This window comes from Delphinus delphis, chromosome 3, assembly GCF_949987515.2.
Source record: "Delphinus delphis chromosome 3, mDelDel1.2, whole genome shotgun sequence".
NCBI classification, from domain to species: Eukaryota; Metazoa; Chordata; class Mammalia; order Artiodactyla; family Delphinidae; genus Delphinus; species Delphinus delphis.
Genome location: NC_082685.1, coordinates 75,285,324 through 75,303,805, shown reverse-complemented (window position 1 = coordinate 75,303,805; position 18,482 = coordinate 75,285,324). Strand labels below are relative to the sequence as shown.

The window sequence follows — 18,482 nt, the reverse complement described above, 5'->3', positions numbered from 1 at the left end:
TCCCTTCATGATCCCTTCCATTCCTAGGTCTTCAGAGTCTCTACATGGTAATGACTTCCAAAGTTATATTTCAAGCCTAAGCTAGCCTTGTCTGTCCAGTTGTAAAGTGTTTATCAATACTTGGATATCTCACAGGCAACTCAAATTTGATGGGAAGTAAGCTGAACTTACTTTCTCTTTGAATTTTCCCCTCAGTAGAGGATCCAACTGACTATCCAGAAGCCTGGAGGGCACCTTCCTGTGCATCAATCAGTTGCCAATATTATAAGTTCTCCCATTAAATAGCTGTAGAATCTGTACGCTTCTTGTCACAGCCTACTGCCACCAACTAAGACCAGATCTCTTACCTAGATTCCCTTAAGGACAGTTGACATGCCACACGCCCCCCTACTCCCACCTCCATACCAGTCTGGCTCCCTGTGCTGCTCTTGGTCTTTATAAAATATCCATCTGATTGTGTCATCCCCCGCTTAAGATACCTTATTAGAGTTTTGATAAAGTCTAAAATTTTAAGTAGGGCTTATAAGATCTTTAATAACCTGTTCTCAAACTGACTGTAGCTGTTAGAGTATCTTGGAAGTATCTGGTTCCTTCCCTTCCTCCTTCATACCCCATCCTACCTCCCCAGGGGCTACCATTGAGTAAGGCCTCAATAAATAGTGTTGAATGAATGTGGGAAGGCAGAGGCCCTGGACTGTAATTGTGAGTGTCCTCAAATTCTGATTTAATTTGTCTTAAAATTTCTAAGGTTTCCAGAATAAAAAAAATTCGGTTTTTTTGTACAGTCCCCCGTATACATTTCCCTCAGCTCCGTGGCTTCCAGGGTTGTTAAAAACAGAACTAAAAGCAGTATGTGGGATTCTGCTGGCAAATCATTTCCAATCTGTGCTCTTTGAGTGGCCGTTAAGTGCTGAGCTTAGGAGGCTGCCAAACAGGACATGGGAACCAAACCGCATTTGTGAGCCAGTGGCCAGCAGGGAGGCACACTGGCTGAATGGGCCTCTGCGGCGAATGTTTTCAACTTGGGCCTGCGTAAGCCAGCATCAGAATACCTGAGACTTGTTGTGACTTGTTTGAATAGTTTATTACATTTTCAAACCTGTTTGGGAAGAAGGCTTACGCACAACAGATTGTTTGGGGCTTGCAAAGTAAATCTTATTTAAAAGAAATAGACAAAAATGTAATCATGTTTAACCTGTAATAATATAAGTGAGACTGTTGATCTCAGTTGTAATGAATCTAAAGAAGAACGGTAAAAGGCTTTTTCCTTAGAAGATCCAGTTTGGCATTTCAGACTTCAGCCCCAGGGCTGGGAGCTCCTGGGTGAGGTTTCCAAGTCTTCATCCTCTTCTATCTTCTAACTTCTTTAAAACGAGGATCCGAGGGGCCTAACAGTCAGTGCTGAGTCAGAGGGATCAGCGAGCAGCAAGAAAGGAATGACACACTTCCTGCCTCAAGTTCTAGGGAGGTTTTTGTTTGTTTGTTTTTCTGTTTTGCTCTGAAGATTCCCTAAAAAGACAGAAGATTGCCCTGGCCATCTCTTGATCAGCAGCCTTTATTATTTGGAGGAAATCTACCCTGCTATACCTTCTTGTTACTAACAGGTTTTTGAAAACCTTTTTCCCTTATTGCAAAAGCATCACATGGTAGTGTAGTGTATTTTATCTACTATAATTTGACAAAAAAGTGAAAAATGAAAAAAAATGTTACTCCTTAATTTCAGCACTGGGAAACAAACATTTTGTGAATATTACTCCAGGCTGTTTTGTGTATGCCTGTGGTTTTTCTCTACAAAGATTGTATAGTACTTAATATGATTTCTTTTATATATTGCTTTGTAGCCTTTGTGAAGAGTTTTCATGTTATTAATTACTCTACAAAATCATTTTTCAACGCTGTATTACATGCCATTGTATAGATATGCCATAATTCACTTAACCAGTCCCCTATTTGGACAGGTGAGCTGTTTTTAACCTTCACCATTGTCATAACACCACGCAACACCCTTGCTCTTAGCGGCTGTCCATACCTGTCTCTGTTTCATTGGATGTGTTCTTGGAAGTAGTTCAAAGGACACGTGGAGTTTGAAGGTTTTAGTTTTTTTTTTTTTTTTTTTTGTGGTAGGCGGGCCTCTCACTGTTGCGGCCTCTCCCGTTGCGGAGCACAGGCTCCAGACGCGCAGGCTCAGCGGCCATGGCTCACCGGCCCAGCCGCTCCGCAGCATGTGGGATCTTCCCGGACCGGGGCACGAACCCGTGTCCCCTGCATCGGCAGGTGGACCCTCAACCACTGCGCCACCAGGGAAGCCCCTGAAGGTTTTGATTTTTATTGCCACTTTGCCTTCCAGACATTTGTCCTGTTTTACATTCCCACCATATAATATAAACTTCTTACCATGCCCTGTGTGGCCCTACCTATTCTGGCCTTTGCCCGACTCCCAGCTGCTTCTTCCCTGTGCTTTTCCAACACTACAGCCACACTGGCCCCCTTTCCACTCCTCTCTCTGGAGTGGGCCAAGCTTGTCTTGTCTCAGGCTGGAGCACCTGTTCCTCTTGCTGCTTTTCCTGCTCTTCTTCTAGCTCTTGACATGTACCTCCGGTGCCACCTCTGCCAGAGTGGTCTCCATCGGAATCCCCTGTTCATGTCCATCCTCGCCCCTCTTGAAATCTGTCCTTTAGTTATTTATGTGTTTACTTGGCTGCCAGATCTCGCTCCCATTGAATGTCAGTTCATGTGTTTTATTTCCCACCATGTGCCCAGCGCCTAAGTCAGTGCCTGGCATGCAGGAAGTACCAGGTAAATGCAGGTTAATTTTGTTGAATGAATGAAGAAATCTCCCTGTTGCCTAGGGAAGTACAGTGTAACGGGATGATGAGATGTATATAGCAATGGCTCTCCCTTGGGACAAAATGGGCTAAATGTGGTAAAGGAGCTTTGAAGTTGCCTAGGAGACAGAGGAGTAGGAGGTAGCTGAAGGCATCATGACAGGCCTGCTGTGAGCTGAACCTTGGGAGGCTGGCAGTGTTTTGTAGCTCCTGATGGTGGGAAGGACCCCAGAGGCCAAGGAAAGCGGGTGAGCAGGGGCCCGGAAGTAGAACAGTGCTAAGCCTGGTGGGGGCAGGACTGGGGACCGCGTTAAATCCTGTGCTGCCAGAGTGGACTCTGGTCCATGAGCAGCTGGGAAGCACTGCACATTCCTCATCGGAGAGTGATGTCATAAAGTGAGGATGGGGAAACCCTTTTTCAACTCAGTTCTAGGCACAGATAGTGGCATCTTGGTGCTAGAGCTGTGCTTTGAGAAGATGTGCCATGAGGGCAAGTGAGTGAAAGGAAGCAGGAAGTTGAGGCCAACGGATGAGGCCTGAGGTAGGATAGGGCACTGGGGCTGGAGCAAGGGGGAGGCAGAGGGGCACTGCAAGGGTGGGGAAATGTGAGAACCTGGTGGCTGGCAGGGGGAGAGTGAGGTCCACGATGACACTGAGGTTTCAAGTCTGAGCGGCTGATGGGAAGATGGGTTACGGAGCCCAGAAGAGAAGCTCTTTTGGGGTAAGGAGGCATATGAATTGAGTTTCAGCCCATCCTTTTGCTGTATTTTTTCTTACATGTAAATTTATTTATTTATTTATTGGCTGCGTTGGGTCTTCGTTGATGCGTGCGGGCTTTCTCTAGTTGCGGTGAGCGGGGGCTACTCTTGGTTGTGGTACATGGGCTTCTCGTTGTGGTGGCTTCTCTTGTTGTGGAACACAGGCTCTAGGCGCGCGGGCTTCAGTAGTTGTGGCATGCGGGCTCAGTAGTTGTGGCTCGCGAGCTCTAGAGCTCAGGCTCAGCAGTTGTGGCGCACGGGCTTAGTTGCTCCACGGCATGTGGGATCTCCCCGGACCAGGGCTCGAACCCGTGTCCCCTGCATTGGCAGGCGGATTCTTAACCCCTGCGCCATCAGGGAAGCCCTCCCTTTGCTGTATTAGTGAGCATTTTCCAGATTAAACTAGCCCATGTGCTCTCCATTGTCCTGAAGGACTTTGGGTGACGAGAGGATAGAGGAGGGGAGACAGAAATGTATGACAGGATAGGAAACTCTGGGCTCCAGGGGCCCCTCCTCATCTGTAAGAGAGGACTGCTTAGTGGGAAGGGAAAATGGGGCTCCGACATCTCTCCAGGAGGTGATGGCAGTGTCTGCTCCTCAGTCACCACATGGAAGAAGCTTGTTTGATGTCAGCTAGTCGTTGGGTAAATTTGTTCAGCTGTAAATGGAGGAGGATGGGGTGGAAGACAAGTGCTGATGGTGGGTGCCTGAGCAGGGTGGCTCTGAGTACAAATGGGATGAGGCCCAGAACTGGGTGACACAATCATCCTTCCCCTGCAGATGGTCAAAACTGGTGTGTGTGGGCTTCCCTGGTGGCGCAGTGGTTGCGAATCCACCTGCCGATGCAGAGGACACGGGTTCGTGCCCAGGTCCGGGAAGATCCCACATGCCGCGGAGCGGCTGGGCCCGTGAGCCATGGCCGCTGCGCCTGCGCGTTCGGAGCCTGTGCTCCGCAACGGGAGAGGCCACAGCAGTGAGAGGCCCGCGTACCGCAAAACAAACAAACAAACAAACAAACAAAACTGGTGTGTGTGTTTCCTGGGGCAAAAATCAAGGAGAAACTTTACTCAAGGCATGCTGTAATTTCTAATGGCTCTCTAAATTGAAACATTTCTGAAAGTTGTTGTTGTTGTTTTTTTTAATTTAGCTTTCCATATAGCCACATGGGTAAAACTACAACATGAAATAGCTCTCTGTCCTCTAAAGGAGAATGGAGAGTAGAACTGCTTTGATGGCCTTCTCTGGAAAGTTGTCTTTTCAAGAAAGTAACCTTCTGCCACCTTGAAAGCAAAGGGTTTAACAGAATGCAAATGAGAACGGTGGAAGCACAGATGGAAAGACAGCAGAACTTGGTGAATGAGAGACCATCCAAACCAAGAGAGGAATCAGTGATGACTGGCTGACAGGGTGATGATGGGATCCACAGAGGTTAAAAGAGGGAGGGAAATGATCAAGTTTGGCCATGGAAGGAGGATGAGGAGTTCAGCTTGGGAAGTATACGTTGTATATTAACTAGAAATTCTAGAAATTTATAGAGAAATTAACTCTACCATTGGAGAGTTTTTCTTGATAAATTTAGAGTTTAATTAGTTTAGTATTTTATTACAAGGGATCGTGTTCAGTTTCACATGAAGATTTGCAATGGAAGAATGCTATAAAATGTCAGGACTCTGTTTATATTCAGCTCAGCAGAAAATAAACCACATTCAAGTGCAACAGGCGCTCGGTGTTTCTGTGCTCTGTAAAGGCTGATTTAGTGTCTTCATTGGTGGTGCGAGCGTGAAGAGAGATTGGAGCCTGCATCATAGGAAGACAGACATAAATGCTCCTTCTAGAGTCCTAAGGTCTAGCTCTGGCCACCACTGCACTGCTAACCAGCCAGGCGGTTATTTATTTATGTATTTATTTACTCATTTGTCTGTTTGCTTGCTTCTAAGTAACATTTTATAAAATTTATCCTTAAAACCTACAAACACGTGATAGAAAAGTCTGCCATCCCACACTTACATTTTATGCAGCCCATCTAGGAGGAGGCTGCAAATTGCAGTCAATGTGAGGATGGACTTGAGAAATCTCCACCCCCGCCCTGTCTCTGAAGCCAGGGCTGGCCCCCAGCAGCTCCCGTTCCCACTGTTGAACTCACTGCTCTGCCCAACCTTGAAAGGTGGGTGGCCAGCTGTTCTCTATATTTTCCAGACAGTCCCCTATTTGTGTTTTCTGTCTGGTGAACCAAGGACAATTTCGTGATATGATATGAAGAGAAAAAAGCCAACAGATTTGGAATGAGATCCTTATGTCCCTATCTTGGCATTGCACTGAGCGGGTATGTTAAATTTATGGAGCTTAGTTTCCTCGCCTGTAACCCGGGGATCATGGTGCCCACCTCCCAGGGTTTCGGTGAGGGCTGAGCGAACGTAGGGAAATCATGCACGCTGCTTGGCATCTAGCGGGATTTCCCGACCCTGGTCCAGGCAGGAACTGTGTGCTTCTGTGCTGGGGGAGAGAGGGTGAGTCTGACCATCCGCTGCCTCTGTGATAACATCCAGAAAACGCTTCTGGAGCACCTTACCAGTCTCAGGCACTGAGTCCCCTGGAGTAATTCCCCTTTAGAGTGCCTTCCTCCCTTGCCAATGACTCCTTCCTCCTTGAAGAAGAGCAGATGGGCAAAGGAAGCAAGTTGAATCAAGGAGGAGACCCTGCTCAGTTCTCTGGTTTTAGGGAGGCCATTGAGAGGGTTGAAGTGGCTGGGAGAAGGCCAGAAAGGAGGGTCCAGACAGAACTGATGGGGAAAGGGGAGGGTCGAAAGGAAAGAAAACAGCACTGCTCTTGGCTGTCACTAGATCATGCACTAGGGGCTGGAGAGCACATGGGAATGCCAAAGCATAAAGATCAAGGTGTTTTGCAGACATTTCCAGTTCTGACCCAGAGACTATAGAATCTGTTGAAATAAGTGAAATGCAAATGTTCATGCAGCCATGAGGATGTGGGTGGCCATAGAGGAAATGTTTTTCCTGGGGTGTGTAATAAGCAGTCAGTGAAACTAGGCCAGAGAGAGAGCATGTGTTCTGGAGGTCACCCTGGGTCTCATGGCTTAGATCTCATGGCTTCTTTTCTCAGCCCGGCCCCAACTTGCAGGGCCCTGTTGAATATGCTGCTTCACCTCTTTGAAATTGCGCTTGCCACCGGGGTGTGGAGACAGTGGATTGAAGTGATAGTGCCTTGCTCTGAGATGCCTAGATAATGTGGAGGGCATGCACACTCAGAAGCAGAATCTGGTTTTCTAAAAGCCACCGTCACGTGCTTGCTTGCAGATAGCTGGAGAAGAAATACCACGGCAGACGCACTCAGACTTCCCTAACGACGGCTTATTTAGTGTCGCTGCCAAGCTCTGGAGTGCCTCCATCACCAGCAATGCCAGTTGCACTCCCGGGGGTGTTGGGGTGCTGAGCGGTACCTTGCTTCAGCTGCGGAGCTGAGCTCACCAGAAAGAGAGCGAGCCCTGCGTTCTCCTGAGCACCGATCACCTTTGTGAGGCTGGATCCGGACAGAGACCTCGGCCACTAGGCCATCACGCAGGGTTTCCAGGGATGGAAGTTCCAGTTGCCTCCCGTCTCCCTGTCTCAGGGCACGGATGATGCTTCTGCACTGGGCAACTGTCACAACTGTTGATCCTTAGATCTGTCAGGAACGTCCTAATTGCAAGTCCTAGGGAAGCATAGGAGAGCTGTGTTTGTATCTCCAAAGGCAACTGAAGCGCGTTAGATACCTTGTTAGATTCTGTGAGTTTTGGGTGCTCCACAATCTCCCTGATCTTTAGCCTCTGTCTATGATTCTTCTTTCTTTCCAAATGGAGGATGAGCAGAATTTAAAATTACGACTGCTGGGACCGCTTTAAACGGCAAACTTTGAATAGCTCTGAATACGTAAGACCTCGGCATTCTGGTCTCAAGTAAGAGAGGAAGGAGGGATGTCTTAAGGACATGACCTCCTGCCTCACCTGTAGCCCAGCCAGATGTGTTGCTTTTCTTTGGCCGCACCGCGTGGCTTGCAGAATCTTAGTTCCCCGGCCAGGGATCGAACCCGGGCCCCAGCAGTGAAAGTGCCAAGTCCTAACCACTGAACTGCCAGGGGATTCCCTAGATTTGTTGCTTTTTATTCTCCCGTTGTTGGAGTGCTCTCTCCAAAATCAAGAATTGGTTCTCCTGGGTACGGAGGTGCCCAACTGATACATGAGACTCTAATGCTTGCAGCCTTCTCTGCCCTTGCCTCTCCCAGGCAGGACTTCCATGACTGTGTCTGGAGCATGTGTGAGGGCTGAGCTGCCATGTTGGCAGTTGTTTTCTGTGATGCTGTGCACCTCTCCCTCCTGCCTTCCCTTCCTGCAGCTTCACTGTGCTGCTCTATTCACAGCAGTGGACAGAGTGGCTCCTGGTAGCCACCTAGCCATGCAGCTACCCCCGAGACCACATTTTAAGGAAATGTGAGACCCTGCTTCCTCTGTTTAGAGGAAGCATTTCTGCTCTTTACATTTTGTAACTTACCCTTGGAATTGCCAGTGTACCGGGGTTTGAGAGGTCTTTCTGATTTGGAGTCCTTCGCTTCCAGGTGGAGTTTTCTCTTGGAGTCTTCTTTGACCCTTAGTCCCTGATGAAGTTGTCATAGCATCAAGGGGCCAGTCAGAATTTGGGGAGGTAACACAAAGGAACACAAAAGGGAGGTTTCTAAGGTATAAACTTCAAACCTCTGTGAGTTAGTCACATGATAATGCTGGCTGAAGGAAATGAGAAAAGCGTAATATGTTTGTCAGTTGGTGTTGATTTGGTATTTCTTTCAGCCTCCTCCCTGATTTAGTGGTAGGCATTTGATTTTTATTTATTTGTTTATTTTTTTGCTGGGCAGCTTGCGGGATCTTAGTTCCCTGACCAGGGGCCACGACAGTGAAAGTGCTCAGTCCTAACCACTAGACCGCCAGGGAATTCCCTATAGGCATTTCATTTTATTTCAGGCCAACAATAATGCTTATTGCTATTTGAGCATTTGCTGTGAATCGGGCAATATGTTATTTGCTTCACATTGTTCTTGATACAATCTTGATAGCAATTCTACGAGGTAGATGATGTTATTCTCATTTGACAGAGAACAAAATTGCTCAGAGAAGTGAAGTAACTTGCAAGTCTACAAAACCAGGAAGTGGCGCAGCAGGTATTTGAACCTGACCTAGCAGACTCCAGAGCATTTGTCCATTGCATTCCACTTGGGATCTTTTTTGCTGAGTACCTAGTAGGCTCAAGGCAGAGTGTTACTGCTGCAGAAGATAAAAGTAAAATCAACAAACTTGGGCTTCCCTGGTGGCACAGTGGTTAAGAATCCGCCTGCCAATGCAGGGGACACAGGTTCCAGCCCTGGTCTGGGAAGATCTCACATGTCGCGGAGCAACTAAGCCCGTGTGCCACAACTACTGAGCCTGTGCTCTAGAGCCCACGAGCCACAACTACTTAAGCCCACACACCTAGAGCCCGTAGCAATGTTGTCCAAACTCTATTCTCTAGTTTTCCTGAGAACCAGAACACCTTTAAGCAATACTTACTATTAATAGACATTCATGTTTATACTGGCCAGGTAGGAATGAGGTTTTTTTTTAATTTTCTTTTTTCTAGGCGTCTATGACTAGGGCTACTTCTTTTTTTTTTTAAAGTATCTGCTCCTCTTTCCTAACATGTTGAAACGTTAGACTTCCTGTTTCTGCTTGATTTTGAAACTATCCCCCGTTCACCTATCACAGGTAATCCCTGTGTCTCTGTGTAGTCGTAGTTTACGGGTAGCAAGTGCAGGCAGCAACCAGTCCGTCCCACTGTGGATGCGGAGACCTCTCTGGAGTCACAACTAAAGGCTGCATAATGTATTCCACTACAGGTGACGAAACCCACGTCCCAGAATAACAAGCAAAACAACTTTTGAAGTGACTGTTGTTGACCACTGTCTTCTGTGCATTGGTTTGATAAACTTATGGTTGATTTTTCAAAAGGACGGTATAAATTCTGTTGAATTATTCTCAGGGAGGACTGACTTTCCCTGAAGGCGATACGGATGCCAGAGAATACACATCAACAGTGTGGCTGTGTATGTTTCCTCTGGTCTGTGTGACTCTACCAAGACTCCGTGAAGCTCTCCTCTGATTGATACGGGGGAATATGCTGAAACTACGTGAGTTAACCGTAGCCTCAGACTAACTTCGATGTAACATCTTTGTCAGAATCTGGCAGAATGTTCAGATGACTAAATACCGTGGTGTTGCTGTCTACAGGGAAATAATCTTTGGTCACGGCTTTAAAGTGGTTGTGTTCACTGTTTTGTTTTGTTTTTTTTTGCTATGACTCTGGGTGTGGAGAACCGGTATTAAGCTGAGGGACGTTTGAGTACTGTGGGTGGAAAAAATGGCATCTGAAGTTTGCATGTAGACAGTTTCATTTGTACACAAATGAAGGATTGAAATGTTTCAGAAATGGGGCTCTGAACCCATCGAGAACTTTTTCACATAAAGTTTCTCCTTTTGACAATTTATATGTGTTTACTAACTCTCAGACATCTCTGGATCCCAGCGGTCTGGTAGTGGCGGTGACACCTTGAGAACTGCAAACACAAGGGTGTTTATTTCTGTTCTCGCATTATGTAGGGGTTTGTCAGAATATCGCTGCTACCATTTCCTCTAACAGCCAATAAGGGATTTAACCCCACACATGAGGCCTTTCGTACTTTAAAAATAGACCTTAGGCTTGTTTTCAGCCTTACTTAATGCTTCTGTAAGTAAACTTAATTTTAAGATAAATTGGAAACGTTTTCAAGGATTGAAATAAAGAGAGCCTTTTAAAATAGCCCTTAAGTTATATTGGTATTTACACACTCTTGTTCAAGTCTATACATAATATTTGTTGGGGTTTATCTAAAATTTTTCTGCTCAAAAGACTTTCTGGACCTTAAATTGAATACTAGGAAGGAACTAGAAATTGGAAGACATAGATGAGTGTTAACATATCTAGTTTCTTGGCCCATGATTTATTTTTTTTTACATCTTTATTGGAGTATAATTGCTTTACAATGGTGTGTAGTTTCTGCTTTACAACAAAGAGAATCAGTCATACATACACATATGTTCCCATATCTCTTCCCTCTTGCGTCTGCCTCCCTCCCACCCTCCCTATCCCACCCCTCTAGGTGGTCACAAAGCACGGAGCTGATCTCCCCATGCCATGTGGCTGCTTCCCACTAGCTATCGATTTTGCTTTTGGTAGTATATATATGTCCATGCCAATTGAACCTCTCGCAGCCAATGCTATTTCGTAGAGCCGTGACTACTTCTGTTATGTGGAATGTGGTCACCTGCACATCATTTATATGAAATGTACATTTGCCTACCAGATGCCCAGAGCTGTGTGTGTGATTGTCTGTCAGCTTTCTTTATATATGTATATAGGCACATTCTATCCAATATATAAAACTGGTTATGTGTCTGTGACTGTATATCATGGCATATATACAGTTGGAATCAGAGCCAGGTTTGCTTGGGCAGGTTTTGTGGGAGAAGTGAATTTTGGGTAGAGTTCTACAGCAGGGGTTAGGGTAAGTAATGTACTTTGGCAGAAAGAAGCGGACATAAAACTTCCAAGGCTGGAGCGATTATATTAAATGCATTCATGAGTAAGCACGAACAATTTAGGAGCAAACGTAAATTATTGGTTGAAAACAGCCAGGCGAAAAGTGAAGAGGAGGCAAGGAGATAAGTGTATCAGAGAACAGGAGGGGTGTGTGGGAGCTTCTCTCTTCTGTGTGGCTGGTAAATGTCAGCGGTGGATACCAGCACACCCAGACCATGTTGCCATCTAGTGGAACTGGCTGAACTGCACGGGGAGCATCACCACCTCTTCTCATTGCAGGTTAAATTAATAGCGTGGTCATCTTGGCAATAGAGAAGCTTACTTCTCTTTCCCCTGGGGATTTTAGATGCAGAGTTTGTGAAAGGAGTTGGATGTAACTGTGCTCCCCCCAAAAGTATTAATTTCGACTCTAGAAAATGGAGCTGAGCACCAATATAAAGAATCTCCTGTAGACAACGTTTGGAGGCCGTGGTCTTGCTGAGACTGTAGGGTGTATGTGGCCCTTCAGCAGCTCAGAGCATGGAACGTGCCGGAAGCAGTACTTGAGAGGGTCTGCAGCAGAGTGAAAGCCCACCACGTACGTCTCTGTGTTGGCTTGTTGTTTCATGTGGTTATGGAGTCCAACCTGTACAGTGGTGGCAGAGGACAGCCCTTCCTTCGGCCATGGACACCGCAGCCCACAGACCTCAGAGCTGGAAGTCACGGTAGAGAGCTGTACTCTTCCTGCCCTCCCTTCCACCCACCCGTGCATGCATCCATTCAGCAAAACTTAATGAGTTCCTTTTCTGTATCAGGGACTCTTCCAGGTACCAGGGATACACCAGTGAACAAAACAGAGAGAAATCCCTGCCCTTGGAGAGTAGACATTCTACTAGGGGATATAGACAATAAAATAAATAAGTAAAATATATAGTAGGTGGGATACTATTAAGTGCTAAGGAGGAAAAAAAATTTTTCTAAGCTGAATTGGAGGATAAAGATGTGTGTGTGTGTGTGTGTGTGTGTGTGTGTGTGTGTAGGATTTGTAATTGTGTGTCCTCACAGAGAATGTGATATTAGACTCACCTGAAATATGTGAGGAAGCCACACCTGTGAATAGCCTGGGGAAGAACATTACAGGCAGAAGGGAAGCAGATGCAAAGGTCCTGAGGTGGGAGTGGACACGGTATTCCAGAAACAGCCCTAGTACTGATAAGAAAGAGGACAGGGAATGAACCAGAGAGGTGGTGAGGGGCCCGATAAGGTGGCACGTTGTGGACAATTATGATGAATTTGACTTTCACTAGGCATGAGATGAGAAGCTGTTTGATTTAGTCTAATATTCTCATTTTACAGATGAAATTTAGGACAGAGAAATCAAATCAGGCGTCCATGGTTATTCAGCATGATAGTGCCAGAGCTGGGATGGGAACCTGCCTCCTAACGGCCCACTGCCTGCCCGGGTGGGGTGCACAACCACACACAGGCCCAGACTTCCACGTGCAGTGGTTTAAGAGGAAGCCAAGTGCTGGGGGCTCCTCCAGCAGCTGTTTGGTTGTTCCCCCAGCGTGAACTACCTACCTATAGAGGCCCCACAGCAAACACAAGAAAGGATCAGACCCCTGAGCTCAGAGGAGTCCTCTACCCAAAATGCCTTCCTTTGTTTGAGTATAGACATAAATCCTTGGATTTTCCCAGTGGTTACACGCAAGAATCTACAATCTTGTAAAGCCTCCCTACGTTCATTTCTAAGTTAATTGGGTATAGTTAACATTGGGTATAGTTAACATCCAATTCCTATAGTCCTATCCAATTCCTATAGTCCCAAATGTTTTCAGTATCACACATCTCCATAAAATTTAATAAGATGACGTATTACATGTTACTTAAAATGAACTTGAAACAGAATTACCAGCTGAGGAGAGAGCAAATGGTTACCATAAAATACAGTTTGACTTGGACAAATTTTGCCCAACATTCTTGCTTTACTGTGAGCCAATTCAAGCTTTTTTTTTTTTTTTTTTTCTGTCTATCTCCTTTAGATCTCATGACAGATGTCCTCTGGACACAGGCCAAACCCTCTAATCTCACTTTCTGATGAAGGTCAGACTAGTGCTAAGTCTAGAGGAGAATGGCTTTGTGCTGTGGTCCGCATCACCTCATGTCCTTTAATCACCTCATGGTGGCCTGTATCTTGTGCACAAAGCAACATGAGGTCTTTGCATAAGGTTGTCCCATCTTGTGGAGAGAACTAATTCATCCCTATCTCTTGCCCTTTCTTTTCTTTCCTTTCCCCCTAAAGCAAAGCTCCCACTATAGGTAATGTGAGATTTATATCATCATCTTATTTTGCATTTATATTTGTTTGCATAGTACTTTCTCTCTCACTTTCTCTCCCTCTCTCTCTGGGTTTTTTCGTTTGTTTGTGTGTTTTTTGCCAAACAAGGTAATTTCATGTGTTCATTTGTGTACATTGTCTTTAAATGAGCTCTGAAACCCCACTGCCATTAGCGTTGCATTCTTTGGAATCCTTTCGGTGGTTAAAGTCTTTGTCTCCCCCTGGAGCCAGAGGGCACGGACCCCTGTGGTCCTTTGATTCCTGGTCTTGAGGAGAATAATGCTCCTGGTGGAGCTGGCTTTGGTGAGAACCTGAGAAGGAGTGCTTGCTGGAGGAGATTCCATTATCAAAACTCAGGACAACAAAGCAAATGCAGAAATGCAGGTGTTTTTGTGGAGGTTGCTAGGAGCAGTAAGTGGGCCTTAAGAAAACTTGACAAGAACCATTTCTACATTTCTGGCTTATGAACAAGTATTTGCTGCACGTGGGTGACAGACAATGAGAGCGCTGCGTCAAAGGTGCCTCGAAAGACAACCTAATTAAAAACTTAGCTGATTTCTCCAGTTTCCAGAAAGTCCTTCTGTTGGAATTTAGTGTTTCAGCTGTAAGACTGCAGTGGAAAGCTAAGCGTTTTAGCTGTGTGCTGTGTGTGTTTGTAACAAGCAGCCCCAAAGGGACTTTGAGCACATCCGAAGGCAAAAATCTGGCCTGACCTTATTAGGCCAGTGTTTTCCATTGTTGATCTGCCCCTTCTCTGCTATTTAACAACTTCTTAGCCTTCAAGGAATGTGTCCCTGAGCTTCTCACCATACCCTTAGCTCCTGGGAGAAATTCCAAAGTAGGCCTGACCTGACTCTAGATTGGGATCTGGAGGTTTTATACACACACCTTCCCAGTTCCTTGTCCTGCCTGCCTTCCAAGTCTCGCTCTTTCAGCCCCTGTGAGGAAGGCAGCCACCCCACCGGGGCAGGGATGTCCTCACACAAGGCCCATCAAGATGTCCCATCAGGGATGGCGGGGCAGGGCCATGCTGGGAGTGGAGGAGGATGCCCAGGGACCCAGGTCCTACCTCTCATGCTCCCCTCCCTCTGTGTGCCACTAAGGTATCTCAGCATCTCCTCCCCGCCGCCCCCCACCCCCCAGGTTTCTGCTCTCAGCTACCACTGCCATCAGGTAGACAGGACTTAGCCCTGCAGGAGGCGGGGCATCCAGGCTGCACTCTGGCCTTTGTTAGGCAGCAAGCTTGAGGAAAGGGGAGAGAATGGTTTGGTCAGCTGTGCATCCTCAGCCTCCATTACCCACTGTCCTTTAGGGACCGGGCACACGGTAAGGCTGGCAGCAAGGTTAGAAGTCCTCAAGCACGCTCCTCATCTGTGGCCCACGATGTTGTATCAGTTACGGCTCTTCTTGTGCAAGAAAGGAACCCTAGTTTAGACTGGCTTATACAAAAGTGGATTTTTCATGAGTTGCATAAGTAGAATGAGATTTGATTTAGCAGTGCAGTGATGTCAAGGACCCACTTTTTTTCCAGTCTGCCTTCTGTGGTTAACTTTCTTCCTCAGCTGGCTTCTTTCATGCTGGTTAAATGTCTGCAGCAATTCTAACTTCACACCCACAATACAGTGTCCAGAGGAGAGAGAACTGGCTTTTGGTAATTCTATCAGAGGAGTGAGTGACCTTTTCCAGAAGCCCCCAGCACATTTCTGATGTCTCACTGACCCAGATTGGGCCACGTGCCCAATCTTAAGCCAGTTTGTTGAGTAAAGAATGTGCTGTGTTGATTGGCTTAGGCTTGGGTTGCCTAAACCAGTCACTCTAGGGCGAGGGGGACGGGATTACTATGACTGTGCGGAAATGCTCAGGGCTGAACCTGAGAGCTGGAGGCTGGGGTCAGTTTCTCCCTCAAACAGCATGCTGCTCCACAAGGAGCAGGCAGGCGGGCGGAAGGAAGTGATGGGAAGTCGGCCACGGTGTCTCCTACACAGGCTTCCTTTCACCGTGTTTTTTTTCTTTCCCTGTTGCTTCTTATTTGGTGTCTGGCTATGGTCTAATACAGCAAATGGAGCCCGGCATATTGGATTACCAATCCCTCTCCCCGCCCAGTGACAAATGACACAGATGCTATCAGGGAGAACAAGGATACAGAGTCCATGAACCACAACAGTACTGCAGATCAGAGAGGGAAATTCTCAAACACAGACCTGGTCTGGTAAGCACTGAGCGATGAGAATAAGAACTAGAGAAGATTAATTACAGGCAGGCTCTTCAACCTATGGTAATTATACACCCCCATAGAACACTGGAGTCCAATATAAAAATTTTTTTAAAAATCTGTGTAAGAAGTCCATACGTCCCTGTAAAGAATGCCCTTACACTTTCTATATATGCGCTTAATTGCCATATTTGATTATTTTATCTATTTTAATGGATATTACTGAACTCTGGATAATGTAAAGACCTTGAAGCTGCACACAAATAAACAAAACAGGGCAATTAGTCATAAGGAGTTTCAGGTAGTTGATGCTAGATGAGACCTCCAGGAGGATGGCTGTCTAGGACAGGGGATGGGGCTGGAGCAACATTCAGAGAGCTCTTGAGGGAGTGAAAGGCACGGTGATATAAAGAAAACACTGCTTTTGTGATGAGTAAATTGGGATAGAAGAGGTGCCCGTTTATCTTTGTAGATGAAATCCATGGCTAGGGTATAGGATTCCAAACTCCCAAACCTTGTCCCCAGCCAGCCGGTATTCCCTGCCACATCCCCAAGGGAATACATGCACAGAAGGCCAACCAAAGCAGAGGAACCCCTTTATTATCAGTGGGCTTTGACCCAAACCCCAGTGACGACTTCGAACCTGGATGCCCATGTGGGTCACAGAAATCAAGTCCAGGAACACTGGGCCAGGCTGCAGAAGGACACGGAGGCTGCCCTGAGGGGCTGGTCACAGAGAGGACAACCTCCACTGTGGAGGTCTCAGAGATCTATGTTCTAGTCCCCCTTAAGACGCTTGTGTGATGAGCCTTTGGACTGGTCATATCAGCTTGCTGGACCTAATTTCTCATCTGTGAACAAGTCGGAATGAGGAGATTGACAGGACCTCAAAGACTTCTTTAAGCACTAGCTTTCTGATTCTTGGATTCTATGCGTAGTGCGATAGGAAGTGTCATTTGGAACTGAGATGAGCTTCGGTGTGAGGACCTAAATCCTCTTTGCCAGCACTTAACGGACAGACAGGTGATGGCCCAGTTTCTGTATTATTATTAAAATTTATTATTATTATTAAAATTATTAAAATTATGGCATAATACAGAAATTATTAAAAATTTCTGTATTATGCCATAAATGTCTCAAATAGCCATCAAGTGGCTTGACTGTCTGAGCACCGGGTGTGAATTGCTCCAAATTGAGTGCTGTTAGTTGGATCCTACAGATGCTGTGGTATAGCCACAGCTCACTGAATAGAGGGATTGTTTCCTTTGCCAAGACAGGCTTGGAGTTTGGCTGCCAGCCTTCTGTTCTGGGCCATCCAGATGTCAGGGATCTTGTGGGAGCAGTGAGATCAGTCGGTGACTCGTGGCAGATGCTTCTGTTCAAAAGTGGTTTCAAAGCCATGGTCACGTGGCTTATCCTGGGACAAGTGAGTCCCACTGGTGTTTTCAGTCTCCTGTTTTGTTAAGAGTCTGATTGCAAGTGGTGCTGCACACTGTTGTGGTTTATTGTTTTTGTTTGTTTGTTTGTTTGTTTTGCGGAGCACAGGCTCCAGACGCGCAGGCCCAGCGGCCATGGCCCACGGGCCCAGCCGCTCCGCGGCATGTGGGATCCTCCCAGGCCGGGGCACGAACCTGCATCCCCCGCATCGGCAGGTGGACTCTCAACCACTGCGCCACCAGGGAAGCCCGGTTTATTGTTTTTTAGCGATCCTATTACTCAACAACCCACACGTGCTCCGCTCTGAAACGTTAGCCCTACCTTAGTAGGAGAGGTTGTTTGTTTTTAACATCCGTCTGTTAAAACGGTGGTCCCAAACTCAAATGTCTACAAGAACCAGGCAAGAAATATCAGTGCATAAGTAGTGCTTTATATGAACAGTTGCAAGTCTTGAGACCTGTGGCAAACTTGCAGAGAACAGTTCTCATCTAAAGGCATTGAAGTTCAGATGAAAAATAAAACTTATGTGGCCCAAGAAAACTCTGAGCTGGATTCAGTCCTAAGGCTATCAGTGTGTGATTCTTGGGCTATAAGCCTGCTACCTTCAGCTATCATTGATATGTTTGCTCAGCGTCAGAGATGCCAGATTTTATCGATGTGAGCTCTTTGTATTTTTGTTTTTATAGTAGATTTTAGCTTTTTACCTTAGGTTAGAAAACTGGCTATCACTGGGGTAAGTGGGCCACCATAATTTTTACCCACAAATTGCAAATACTTGAAAAGAAATCATGTCCTCAGTGAAAATCATTTCTTTGGTTCAGTGGCCTTTGGAGGCAGAATCAATTTAGAGAAGCAGAGATGGAAATCTCGTCAAAACAATTCTGAGTATTTTACATCATTAGAAAAATTTACATCACTAAAGATAAGGAACCCCAAGCATTTGAAACTCACCCACCTGCCTGGCAAGTTGTCCACTGGGTTTGTTTACTCCTCTTTGCCTTTTCTTGGTGTGAGGCAGGCAGGAGATTAGTGAGCAGGGTGGAGTTGGGGATGGGATAAACTTGCATTTATTCTTTTCCCAGCCCCCCCTCCCCCACCCTCTGCTCCCCTCCCCCCACCCCTTCCCCCACTCCCCACACTCTTAATTTCTGCATTCCTGCTACCACCTGGGATGCCCAGTGAAGGAACAAAGAAACCAGTGAGTTCATTTACTCTTAGATGTTAGTCATTCACAGGCCTCTCCAAGATATGCTTGTATTTTTAAAAGAACCTGATGGTAGA

The 18,482-nt window shown here is 46.3% G+C and overlaps 1 protein-coding gene across 5 annotated transcripts in view; it reads left to right on the top strand.

The window, feature by feature from the left end:
* The window catches only part of TNFAIP8 (TNF alpha induced protein 8), a 122,967-nt gene that overhangs the window by 50,852 nt on the left and 53,633 nt on the right, over positions 1-18,482 (top strand). The window contains exon 1 of one of the 5 annotated variants that reach the window (XM_060008978.1): positions 2,197-2,315. The exons of 1 other annotated variant lie outside the window; for it this stretch is intronic. Coding sequence is in view for 1 of the 4 variants with exons in the window: in XM_060008975.1 (XP_059864958.1) it covers positions 9,775-9,787 (13 nt within the window). In the remaining 3 variants the exon portion in view is untranslated. Of the gene's footprint in view, positions 1-2,196; positions 2,316-3,014; positions 3,074-3,399; positions 3,547-9,097; positions 9,788-18,482 lie in introns of those variants that run through there. 3 more of the 5 variants (XM_060008977.1, XM_060008979.1, XM_060008975.1) reach the window with 3 other exon arrangements.